This window comes from Triticum urartu, chromosome 5, assembly GCF_003073215.2.
Source record: "Triticum urartu cultivar G1812 chromosome 5, Tu2.1, whole genome shotgun sequence".
Classification (NCBI taxonomy): Eukaryota; Viridiplantae; Streptophyta; class Magnoliopsida; order Poales; family Poaceae; genus Triticum; species Triticum urartu.
The window spans coordinates 545,715,746-545,728,629 of NC_053026.1; the positions used below are offsets into that span (position 1 = coordinate 545,715,746).

The window sequence follows — 12,884 nt, forward strand, 5'->3', positions numbered from 1 at the left end:
TTATCTGTCTTTATCCACTGATATTGTGTGTCTGGATACACTAATGCGCCGGCCTGTTGGGTGTTCTTGGCTGTGTTTGGCATTGTTAAACAATCGATAGATAATAATAATACGGCCGGAGTGCGCGTCAACGATGATGCAGAGGCCGGGGCAGGGCTGGTTGATCGATCATCCTTTTTTTAGGCGCTTGCTTCTCTGACTTGGGTTCGTTTTTGTCGATGTGCTTCGGCAGCAATGCCTGTGGAGCATGTGGAAGGAACTAGGAAGGGGGGAAGAGGGGGAGGGGCATTGGATAATCCGGAGTCGAGAACCAGGTGTCCAACAACAGCTAATACAGCCAGCAATATCTGTACAAGGGCTACACACAGCTGCATTTTGTTGTTGTTCCATGTGTGTTTTGTCTGTTGGTTTGTGGGTCTCTACGGGCTGAGTAAGGGGTGTTTGTTTTCAGGGACTTTTTGATGTAGGGACTAGAAAAGGTCTTTCTTAGAAACTTTTTAACCAAACAGGAGGGACTACTAGAAACTAAAAGTTGCTTTTTAGGACTAAATGAAGAAGACTCTCAAGGAGAGTCTTTTTTGAGACTTTTCCAACAATGCCCCTCCATGCATCCATTGGCCCGCCGCCCACATGGTGTTGTTTGGTTGTTATTTTTCTTATACTAGGGGTAACATGGTCATTAATAACCTCTAGGGAGGGACTAGGGACTTTTTAGTCTCTGGAAACAAACATAGAGGGACTTTTTAAGGACTAAGGACTTTTTAGTTAGGACTAGAAAAAGTCCAAGGACTTATGAACCAAACAGGGCCTAAGCCAAGAAGCGTCAGGGCTGCTCGAGAAAGGGATTGCAGCACCTGAGCTCCACTGCTCTCTATATTTAAACATTTTGAAATTCGTGTTTTAGAAGTTTCGAAAAATATGAATTTTTTTCTGGGGATACATATACACATTCTGAATAGCTGTGGCATGTTTTGGTAGAAATCTCGCTTTGTTTTGGGCTATAGAAAAAAAACAAATTTCTGACAATGTATAAGAGAAAAGGGGTGCCATTTTTGTCAGAGATTTATCTTTTCTGTATTTCTCAAAATACAAAGTATTTCTTTTTCAGATTTTTACCGGGCCTTAGGAATGTGTGTGTTTATTCACATATTTGATTTAAGATTTTTTTTAGCAACCGAAGTGTGTTTTTCAAAATTTTCAAATATCAAGAGCCCTGGAGCCCGGTAGCTGCAAGCACTTTTCGCAGGCTGCTCGCCACAATGCGTGATCGGCATTTGTTATCTTTGGCTTTTGACTTTTGTTGTGATGATCGTCATCAATTATGCGGAAAGTGGGCATGCTTATGCAGTGATTGTTACTCAATGCTTTTATGCTGTGCATATCATAACATAGATGGAAAAGGTCATGTCCGGCAATGCAATCTGGTATAGCACGGCTCATGCCATTTATCTTGGTGGGTGCATAGAGAAGCAGGGGCAAATAATCATCTCAGCGTGACCCCACTTGGATATGCCAATTTATTTATTTTGACTATAAATAAAGTCAATCAACACATAAAGAGGAACGGTCGACGTTTGAAATTGAAAAAAGAAACAGGTTTGATGCATGTATACAAAGGAATATTTGTCAATCGCAGCTGCATTATTGGTGGTGTGTTAGCACAACTGAATCGAAATATATCTTTCAAAAACAATGGCATGGTAGAATCTTGCGCTGTACAAAGGGCCCATGTGGGTGGTAACCGCAAGTTTCTATGCATGAAGAAACACTTCTCCTTTCCAACACCGAACAAATACAGAAACTGCACAACAAAATCCGCCCCAAGAAAATCTAGAATCCAAAGCATCATATAGACATGGTCATCGGAAGAATCTTCTGAGACGCGGGCTGTGGTTTGATCTCCCATGAAGCCTTCTCAACCGACTCTCCAGGGAGAATGAAAGGCAACGAGATCTCCTTGATCATCAGATCGCCGCAGAAGGGGCACTCGCTCGCCACGGCGTCGTCCAGCTGTGACCTCAGCTGTTAAAAGAAACAATCACAATGGCATCAGCATAAGAACTGCAGGTTGCAATATAATCGGAGTGTGAGCATCACCCGACCTTGTCGACTGTTGGTGCGCTACTGACAATAGATTCACCATTCCCGGTCCCACCGTTGTCTTTTGCTGCTTTCCTGTCCATCAAGCTTAGCTGCTTCTGAAGGTTCAGTATTCTCTCGGCCTACAAGAAGGATGAAGGAACAGTTGAACATCTACTGAACTTAAGCCTAGTCTCTACTTGAAATTGTGCAGAGAGACTTACTTGCGCTTGGCTGGTGCAGCGAGTTACATGGGCAATCAAACAATTCGCATGGAAGGCGTGTCCACAGGGAAACACATAGAAGGGGGCCATGTGCCCAACAGACGTATAGCTTCTTCCTACCTGGTGCAATCCTCCCACGGTCAATATTTTGCGCCGGCATACCTGTTAGTTCAGGACAACGAATTAGCACCATGATGTACTGCGTCAGATATAACAATAAGTACATAAAATTCATACGAAGGTGAACCGTCTACCCTAAAACAGGAAAGAACGTGGATGCACTTGAGGACACAAGCTGTACTAACAAGACAGATATAAAGCCTGTATTGTGGGTCATCTTTTTTCTGGAACTTGAATTTACATGCTGCAGAGGGATGGAAACTACTGACTTATTATCACATAAAAACTGCAACAGGCACACAAGTCAGTAAAACTAATATACCAAAGAGACATCGGAGGGACCATTCTCTTACCCCACATTCCTCCTCACGATCAATCACTGTGTATCTCTGAGCAAGGGCACCAATATCACTTCTGATGTTGTCTGCTCCACGTGTAGCATCATCCATTTCTGCCTTCAGTTGCTCAATCTGGCTATTATAGTCCTTGAGAGATTTGCAGATTTCTTCCTGTTCGAAACATGCTTTCATTGTTATTGGCTTATTGCCACACAAAAGGGCATGGAATAATTAAAACTGAAATGTGGAACAGTAACTGTAAACTAGGGCAACGTGAATTCATGAGCCTTTAAGACGAAATGAACATTAGAAGGCCGTTTTATATGTACAAAGTAGATCGGACTGCATGAGCTTTCATAAATCTTACTTTAAAGTCATCAATCAATACGAAGTCTGGGAAAAATGGCAAGATATCCTCAATCTTCAGCAGGTTGTTAGTTTCTGACAGAAATTCTATAGCTTTCTTTATGTTCTCCCTCTTGACTCCTTTCTCTTGCTCGATGACATGCTTTGCAACCTTAAGCCACAGCTTCTTTCTAAGCTCTTCATCATCTTCAACTTTGTCTGCTTCTGCCTTTGCAAGCTCCAAGTCCACCTAACGACCAATAAAGTACAGCAATTAGGGAACCTCAGGAAATGAGAGCACAAAAGTCATCAATATGTAAAGGCACAACAGATGCTTCTCAGATTAAACATAGTGAAGTTTACCCTCAAAGCAAGTGCCACAGCTTCCTCATGCATGGACATCATGCTGTAAATACGAACACAAGCACGCATCCTCTTTGCTTGGAGACATAGACGCAGAGCATACTGGGGTTCGTAAAAGAACTCAGGTCCATTTGCTTGTCCACTCCCGAACTTGGTGTCGAGAAATTGTAAAAGCTGGGACTCATCCGCCTGCAGACGGACAGACCAGAGTATAGAAAACATATATCAGTTCATATGCGCAGCAAATATTCACTTATGGCACTCGCAAGTTACAACCTAGTAAACGAATGCAGGAAAGATGAATAAATGACATGAGCACAATGCAACAGTAATTGCATTGCTACTATGCATGGGGATAAAGTCAATGCTTTCAACAGAAATAAGACAAGTATCGTTATAAAATTACTCCGCATTTCCCTTTTAGTTTGTAAGAACGGCAAGATAATGTACCTTCTTGGCATACAGTACACATGAGCAACAAATGTATGCACTATGGCAAGAAAATATACCTTCTTGGAATACAGTGAGAGCAACAAATTGTGGACTCCAGGATCCTCATTGTTCAAATCTTTGACACAAAATTCCAAGTACTTAATGACCTCATGTGTTTCATTCCTGCAAGAATTGCCAACATGTTTACATTCATATATCATCTAAACAACAGAACAAATTAGCAGCTCATGATTGTAGGCTGCTCCAGATCTTTGAGAACAACGGTACTAAAATACTTTTAATAGTTCGAATCAAAGTTTTTCCATCTAGGTTTTATTTCAAAAAAAGTTTTTCCATCTAAGTAGGATTAAAGTCCAATATAGCTGCAGATTTGAAATTAACATTTCAATATAACAGACATATTTTTACTATAATAACAGAAGTAAGCTAGTAAGATTGTTCCTACATCAAGACCATAGTATTCTAATAGAAGAAAACAATAGATGATAAGCTGTTTGCATATCATACTTGGCATGTGGTTCGCTCACATAACGCATCATTGCTGGTATAAGCTTCCCTGGATTCAACTTGTTTCTTGCCATCATCCATGATTCAACGGTCTCGTAAGCATCTAACATGATTAAATCTGGGGCAAATTTATACTGCAAGAACACAAAGTTGTAGGTAAAATTTTTGCTTCACTTAACAAATTTAGCTGCTCAATAACCGATACAAGTAAAAACAAGGTAACTTGCATGCGGTAAATAAAACACCATATTTTTTAGTTCTAGAGAAGTACCACAAGGTCTACTGGAACATTATGTCGTTGAAGCACTTCCAAGGCTTTCCTTGCTTCTCCTTGCTGAACCAGTAACCAGAAGGAAATTAGCACCGATGCCTCAGCAAATGTCAATGGGTTCGCAGAAGAATGATCCATATAAACAAAATTTGTGTATTATTATATGATTTTTACAGAGAATACGGTGCATCAAAGTGAAGCGATGGGTTCAACAGAACATGTGGAACAAAGTCCAGTGCAGCGATACTTCATAAATCACTTCTGCTGAGACCAGCGTAAAAGATTAAAGTCCGGAAACATTTATAGATTGATGTATCATGTGGAATAACTATTCCTCTATTATTTTTACGCATATACGAATTTATTCAAAAATAAAGTTGTTCAAGAAAAATAGAGAGAAGGGAATTTAGTGGTAGACATTTACAGCAAGGACACAAGATTGACCTAGCTTCTTATTATTAAGATGAAAGTCGACATTTATAGATCAATGTATCATGTGGAATGACTATTCCTCTATTATTTTACACGTATAAGAATTTACTTATACAAAATAAAGTTGTCCAAGAAAAAGAGAGGAGGTAATTTAGTGGCAGGCATTTATGAAGGTATGCACTAGCCCAAGCCCATTCCAGTACATATGTTACCGGAACATGCTTCTAAGAAAAATAGGTAGAAAGGTTATGTGATTTGCCTGCTGCTTTCTGATCCTCGGTAAAGCATGACATTAAAATATTATGATAAGACTAGCTAGCACTTGTGTTCGATATCATGTACGCTCAACAGCGATAGTGTTAACACCTTCCTTAAGAACATCTCCAATAGGTTCCCAAAAAAACTATCCCAAGAAGTGGTGATTGGGGGGGGGGGGGGGGGGGGGGGGGGGGGGGGGGTGCTTTTCTCAGAACCCAATAATTCTTTCCGCAATACTAAAATCTAACATATGGGTCTCACTTGTCAATGAGATATCTCTCTCTATCTCGACGACTCCGGCGGTACGGGTGCTCCGGTGGCTCGGGTGATGTCGCACTTATTGGGACTCGTATTGGGAGGGGTCAATTACCCCAACATAGTGGGGGAGTTGGTCTGTTTTATTAGGAGTCCCCAATGATTTTTCACGGAAAGGGGGTCTGTTGGAGCAGGTTTTTGGCCCAACTTCCCCAACATCTGATTTTTATTGGGGAAAAGGGTTCTGTTGAAGATGTACTAAGTTAATAAGTGCCTGACCTGAATGTAATGATGAACCACAATTTCATACTGCTCCTTCAAACCAGCAAAATACACCAGCTCATCCACTCTGCCATAACTGTCAACATTTTGAAGAGATTGATCAGAGGCGTATACATGCAACCATCAAAACAGGAAAACACAGGGTAGCTCATGCATTATACAAGTACAAAAGAACCATCTAAACTACACAATCAGCATAATTTTACATTCACCCATTTATACAACTCAGTGTTCTTAATCCATAACCTTACGGAATACTCCCTCCGTCCCAAAAATAAGTGTCATGGGATTATTTTGGGACGGAGGGAGTATAATATATGTACAGATGTCCTGGGATTATAACAAAAACAGCAATTAGCTTTCTGATCATCTCAGGTTCCTTGGTGTTTTAATTTTTATTCACAAGTTTTGATCGATACTTCACGTTTATGTTCAGCTTATCACAAATATACAACATGCAGTCTTAACTGCTTCACTATGCATGTGCTATCCAAAAATATGCTGTATGCATATATGTGAATGTCCAAATTAAGAATCTAACTGAGATGTAATGTGCACCAATAATAGGCATACCTTTCCAGTAGTATCATTGTTGTTGCTTCATCTAATACATCTTTGCTATCACTGAGAAACGCACGGAATTCATCTACTACTGAACGATATGCCGAGCTATTGGAATTTGTTACTGTATTTGTAGTGGTGCCTGTGCCATCTTCCAACAGGAGACGATTAATCTACAGAAGTTGTGCAAAATATACTGAATAAGCCCAACAAACTCAGTTATGCAACCGGATATTGAAGCAATATTTCTAGCATCAATGCAATTTAAGTTACATTATTTTGAATGCTGGATAATGGAATCATGGTCAGTAGGTACCTTATCTAAGTAAAGCTCAGTAGCCCAAGTCGAGATCATCGTTATTTGCATCTTGTCATCTTTGGTGAGGTTATCAAGCCTTCTCAATAAGAAAGTCCTGAGAGCATCCTGTCAGGTAGACAAAGTCAACGATTGCAGACATAGACAGTGTAACACTGTAAAATCTTATGAAATAGTGCACCCAAGCACAACAAAAGCTTACTGTAAGTAAATGCACAACCTTAATGATACTATATTTGTCATGATGAATATTGGAAGTAATAAAACTACAAGATCAGGATAAATGAATAGATCTCACAGAAGTTTTTCAACAATGCACACTGATTAGTAGGATTACTCTAGAAGGATAGTACATTCAAAAGCTTGCAAAAATGTACTAAAGTTTTGAGTAAATTACCTGCTCACCTACGGATATAAACTTTAAACTGATCTCTTCAAATGATAAAATATAGTTCATCTGAAACCAAAGAACAAGTCCTCAAATGAACAAGGACAACAAAATAGCAAGAAAAGCTACTAAGGAACACAGTTAACAGTATGGCTTTCACCTTTGCATAAAATGAAGCTGCTATGTAATATTCTTTTGCAGCAAATGCAGCATCAGCCTGCAAAAGAAATGGTTTTTGTATAACAGAAGGCATTGATCATTGCAATACTCCAAATAACATCCAGCATATCATCATATATAAGAAAATGATGCAGGAGCACAAAAGAATGCATGGGACGATTTTGCGAACATGCTCACATGCATCGAGATGTATGAACATCGTTTCACATTGATCTCTACGAATACAAGCATTACCTGCACTAGATAAACCTGGTCCCTCTGGAAAGGGTTAAGGCAATGGGACAAAGCAACAGCATATGCCTTCATATCCAAGTACACTTGCCACATGTCACGACCCTCATCAGACGTAGAAACCTAAATGACAAACAATATTAGTAACATTATTAAATAACTCAAAAGCAAGTATCAGAATTCCGAACCTGGAATATAGAGGTTTCATCAAATGCATAGAAAACTCCAGTTGATGCATCACTACAAAGCCCGATGATTCCTTTTGAAGATTCGGGTGTATTATCAACTACAAGCTCCTCCACAATTTGCTGACTGATTCTGTTCACTACCTAAGAAATGCAGGTTATGTGATGCCTTGCCTTTATAAGTACTAGACAGTGGGGAAGATAAAAAACAATTCAAGAGAGCAAATAAACCACAGATAAAATATGCAAATCTATTTATAGAACCATCTTACCTTAATTTTGTCTTCAATCAAGAGCAGAAAATGGAACTCAGACACTGCAAATGATGCTGGTTTTATGTTGGAATCTCCAAGTTTTGAATAGTCAAAGAAACCTTTGTTTTCCACAAAGTTTTCATCTCCACTCGTAGAGCTGCAGAACTAAAATTAGTAAGAACAAAAACAAATACTAAATAAATAAAGTGTTCTAAATTGAATTCCCCAATATATAGTTCAAGAAAATAGCAGTAACTAAAATATAATTATAGCAAGAAAACGTAAAACAGCACCATAATTTTTCTGAGAGGGAACAATAGGCTTTTAAAAAGCCTCATATGGACACTTGACCTTTGACCTTGCTTCTTAACATTAGGTTTAATCTTGGGTTATGACTATGCTGGCTTGGTGCCGAAAAACTGGCTTAGTGCTTGGCTTGATATTAATAAAGGTTGAACCCTGCCCCAAAAGAACGGTTCAAGAAGCTAGCTGGAGATTATGGAATTTAAAGTTCATAGACAAATCTAGAGTAACACAAGCATTCATTAGGCTCATCTTATAATGTTCGTTCTATTTGGAAACAGAATTTGATTTCTCATAGTTTCATGTTATTAAGCTAAACACTGATCATTAATGTCTGTCACAATAAATGGGTACAAAGCCAATATTTTGGAAGTAACCCCGGAAAGGAATCTAATTATCTCATTTTCATGTGGACTGTCTAAGTCATATTATGTACATTAGTAGTTCATGTTCAAAAAGTTATGACAAATATGAGTATTAGGAGCATATCAGAAATTCATTCTTAGGTGCAATCTGGTTAGACAAAGTCATGATCTAGTTCCTTTACAAATTACAAAACAGAATTAAGCTAAATATAGAAACAACATATTTCACCTGTGTTGAGCTCCAAAATTGAGTTCACCGTAATAAATTCCAGCTCCAGAAAGCCATCCAAAGTGTTTAGCCCTTCTTTGCTTGATAAAGAAGTGTAGTTCACTGGACTCCATGCAATGGATACATATGTTACAAACATAAAATTCTTATGCACAATAATAGTGTATAGAAGGAAGTCCCTTTGCTGCATCATAAAAATAAGACCAAGTTAGACTTACCTATTAGGTATTTCTCCTGGGAGCTCCATGAAGTGAATGGCACGGTCGGTATAGCTAGCAAAAACAGTCTGGGCAACAAAGTTTATATATTAGACTATATATTAAGAAAATGAGGGCATATACAGGTCTTGCATGTCTGATTTCTTTTGGCTGAAGCAGGTCTGAAATTCAAAACCAAAATCGCAACCGAAAAACTGAAACACAACATAAAAATCTTCTTCAGAAAAATGTGTAGTATCTGCTGCTGCTAGCAGAATGACAAGGCATTCCAAGTGTACGTTCTAAATTCTGATCATGTACATTAATCTACAAGGCATACTGAGTTGAAATGGCTGAGTATAAGGTATAGCATTTTCCATGTTGCCGAGTCACGTACTCACGTTACTCGATGTAAACAAGATCAACAATGATTCTTTTGATTTAAACTAAGTTGTTTTTCTCACAAATAGGCTCACTATCGATAGTCAATACCACATCGGAAGATGCAACGAATAAATTGAGAAATACTACTTACTTCCAGAGAACCAATGCCGGTGAACGAGTAAAGCCGTGTGGGGGTGACAGCCATCACATAGTATCTCGTGGCGTTCCCAACCACAGCTGTCTCCATCTGCGCAACCAAATTGCTCAATAACACTCCCTCCAACACAAATGTAAGCAATGAACCATGGCGCCGGTAGCAACAATTCAAACCTGCAGGTCCTTGATGCCCTCTCGCAGCTCGGTGAGCTCGAAGAGCAACTTCACATACTTCTCCTTCTTATCAGCCTCATCCACGGCCATCTCAAAGATCTGTCCAGCCTCGGTCCCCAGGATCACCTCCTTGGTTGACGCTGCAGCAACAAAATCACAGAGAATAACCAATCAAGAACAGTGAAACAGCAAAGAAGACCTTGGATCATCAAAATATATTTGGATCGATCAGCAAAAACCTTCGGTGATGGCTTGGCGATTCCAGGCGACAGCATTGACGAGGAGGCCACGGAGGCGGGGGAGTGGCTTTGGGCGCGGCCACCTGGCATGGTGGTAGTATGTCTCTGCGCCACCCGGGTGGATCACCGTGACAATACAGTGCTTGCCACCGGGGTCCAGGAAAACCCGGTGAACTGCATGGTCGCCGGAGCGGCCACCCCCGAGGTCGATATCTGAAGGAGAGGAAACAGTTATTAGCCAAACAGAAACAGGTCTGCGAAGAGGAGAGATGAGAGGGGGTAGGGGTGGAGACTTGCCCAGGGCATCCTCAAAGGAGAAGTCGTGGCGGACGAGCCAGCCACGGGAGGTGCCAAGGACGATGACATCACTGCCAGCGGCCATAGAGGTGATGGCCCCATGGCCCCTCGCGGCCTGGCGCTCGAGGGGGTCGACAGAGAAGAGCTGGCCGGCGTCCATGGCAGCCGGTAGATGAGTTTGTCAGAGATTCTGGGCTCAGGGTCAGTTTTTGTCTTGGATCACTGGGCCAGTTCTTTTCAGCTGCAGATTCTGCGGAAGTGGATTCTGCTGGGCTGCCCAGGGTATCAGTTGAGTGCAGAATCCCCTGAGAAATTGCAGTCCAGTTCTTTTTAACTGCTGCATTTTGAAATTGTTGTATGAGCTGTCTGTTGAAATGTGAAATGTCTATAATACCCTGACTGGGAGTGTTGAGTACCTAACACCGAGATATTTCGTACTGTTTTACCGAGAATATGAGCACCAAAACGATTTACGAACATAAAGTGCTAAATATTACAATAAAAAAAGCTGTAAAGTTTTCTTCCCGGCAAAACAATTTACAAACAACATAGATAAATTGTTCACTGCCATACACCTTATGCGCAAAACACAAATGCTTGTAGATCCATGTGTTGTAGCTACACAAATTGGCAACGAGATTTGGAAGCATCCATGTGCTTGTACAATTATCACATGTTCTCAGACTAGTAGTTCTCTCTGTTGCTCAGAACCAGCGGCGGATCTAGGATTTAAAACAGGGTGATCCACTTAAGCAAAAATTGACAACAAACATGGCATGCCAGCGTTCTAATTAATTTACCGATAGCACATGGAAATAGATCAATATGGTCTTGCACACATACCAAAAATCTCAAATGTGCATAAGAGAAGCCTACATGATACATACCTTGAGAAGTTCAAACAAGACTATGCGGCATTCTTAATTTGTTAGAGTGGCATTGTTAGAGTAACTTGTTAAGAGTGGCAAACAATCAGATGCATCATTATTATGTCGCTGATCAGGTGTTCATGTACTGGACATCAAAATGATGTGTATGTGTTCACAGGACTGTGTGTTCATGTACTGGCTAGCAAGCCTGATTGTTTAGTTAACGCGATAGACTTGACTCTTCCACCTGATTGATGCAATCGACAGCAAAGAGCAAACCCTAAATCAGAACTTGGGGAATGGGCAGTGGACAACTTACCTCAAGTACTCGAATCGGGCTAATGGCTGGCCTCCGGGCAGGGTTGCTGGCTTGCTGCCGGCCGAGTGCCGGAGTCAGCGGAGGGCGGATTGGGCGGCGGGCGGCGGGCGCCGGCTTGCAGGGGCGTCAGGGGGCGCGCTGGCGCCGAGCGCCGAGCGGGCGGGGCGGGCAGGGGCGGATCCTGGTCCTCTAGCGACCGGCGACGGCGTCCGGCGAGGCAGGCGAGATCGGGAGCCGAGCAGCCGAGGTCGGAGACGGGCAGGGCTGCCGGGCTGGGGTTTTTTTTTTTTTGAGGGTCGGCTGCCGGGCTGGCGCGTCTGTCCCGGTGTCCCCCTCTCCTCGGTGCGTTGTTTGTTGGGCTAGCCCGCTGAGATCCGGACGAGTAAACCATTATTTGTTGGGCTTTTTTTCTCCTCTGGCCCATCTGTAATTTCCTATGGTTGGGCCGGTCTAAAATCCCAGGCTGGGCCGCAGCCCACCCCGTAGATCCGCCAATGGGCATATTGGTGAAGGGCGGGGTTTTGGGAAGAAGATGCCAGCCGTTGGATTTCAATCAAACGAGTGGGAAAATTGACTTTGTAGTCGGCCCTTTTTTTAGGGCTCGGAGGTATGGCTCATGGGGATGTGGTTTTTTCATCGAATTGCTAGCTTTATTATTGAACTAAAATTTGGTTACGGTATATGCCATCAGGCAGCTGGTGAGAAACTCATATCTTTGATCAAGCCAACTCTCGTCCCATCCATCGTACAAGCACATTATGCACACTAATGAGCCAACATATTGAGAGACCGTTCGACATGACTAACTGAAAAGGAAGCAAAACTAGCGGAAATCTAATTCGGCTCTTGGGAGCATATGCTCCTACTCACCAAAAATGTTTTCTGCAAATGCCAAAAAAATGTGAGAAAATTTAGATGTGTTCATTGTCAGACCTAAATGCTATCTACAAATTTTAGGGGAAAAGCTTCAGCATTTTGACTTGTGGAAAAAAAACAAGTCAAACAACGAATGTTATCTCCAAACGTTACACTTAAAAAAATCACTAATGCAACAATGCTATGCCGTTTCGCATGAAAATTGTCAAGCACGCTTATTTCACTAACAAGAACATCTACATATTTTTAAATTTATTTAGTATTTATTTTTAATTATTGTCCACCCAAGGGCATATGCACCCCAGAGCCAAAACGGCTACCTAATGTCTCCTTAAATTCCCCTTTTTAGGGACCAATTGTAACACCCACGATGCGGCTATATCTCCCACGTGTCAGGGCACGACTTAGAGGCATAGCCACACGGTAGGTTTGTC

General features: G+C 41.4%; 1 protein-coding gene across 2 annotated transcripts; it reads right to left on the reverse strand.

The window, feature by feature from the left end:
• Nucleotides 1-1,554: 1,554 nt before the first annotated feature.
• Nucleotides 1,555-11,877, reverse strand: LOC125510556 (vacuolar sorting protein 18). Of its 2 annotated transcripts, none has more exons than XM_048675775.1 (24): nt 11,575-11,877; nt 10,387-10,720; nt 10,090-10,302; nt 9,851-9,990; nt 9,672-9,767; nt 9,158-9,225; nt 8,940-9,041; nt 8,061-8,199; nt 7,792-7,932; nt 7,607-7,726; nt 7,353-7,409; nt 7,202-7,261; nt 6,805-6,912; nt 6,501-6,661; nt 5,925-6,003; nt 4,701-4,763; nt 4,430-4,563; nt 3,979-4,084; nt 3,470-3,658; nt 3,129-3,356; nt 2,777-2,932; nt 2,304-2,465; nt 2,103-2,222; nt 1,555-2,022 (listed from the first exon to the last, which is right to left on the reverse strand). In XM_048675775.1, the coding sequence occupies exons 2-24, from the start codon at nt 10,544-10,546 to the stop codon at nt 1,846-1,848; spliced, it is 2,979 nt and encodes a 992-aa protein (XP_048531732.1). In that variant the 5' UTR covers nt 10,547-10,720; nt 11,575-11,877; the 3' UTR covers nt 1,555-1,845. The 2 variants fall into 2 exon arrangements, with proteins under 2 accessions (XP_048531732.1, XP_048531731.1); XM_048675774.1 differs by having other exon boundaries at nt 10,387-10,723.
• Nucleotides 11,878-12,884: the final 1,007 nt, after the last annotated feature.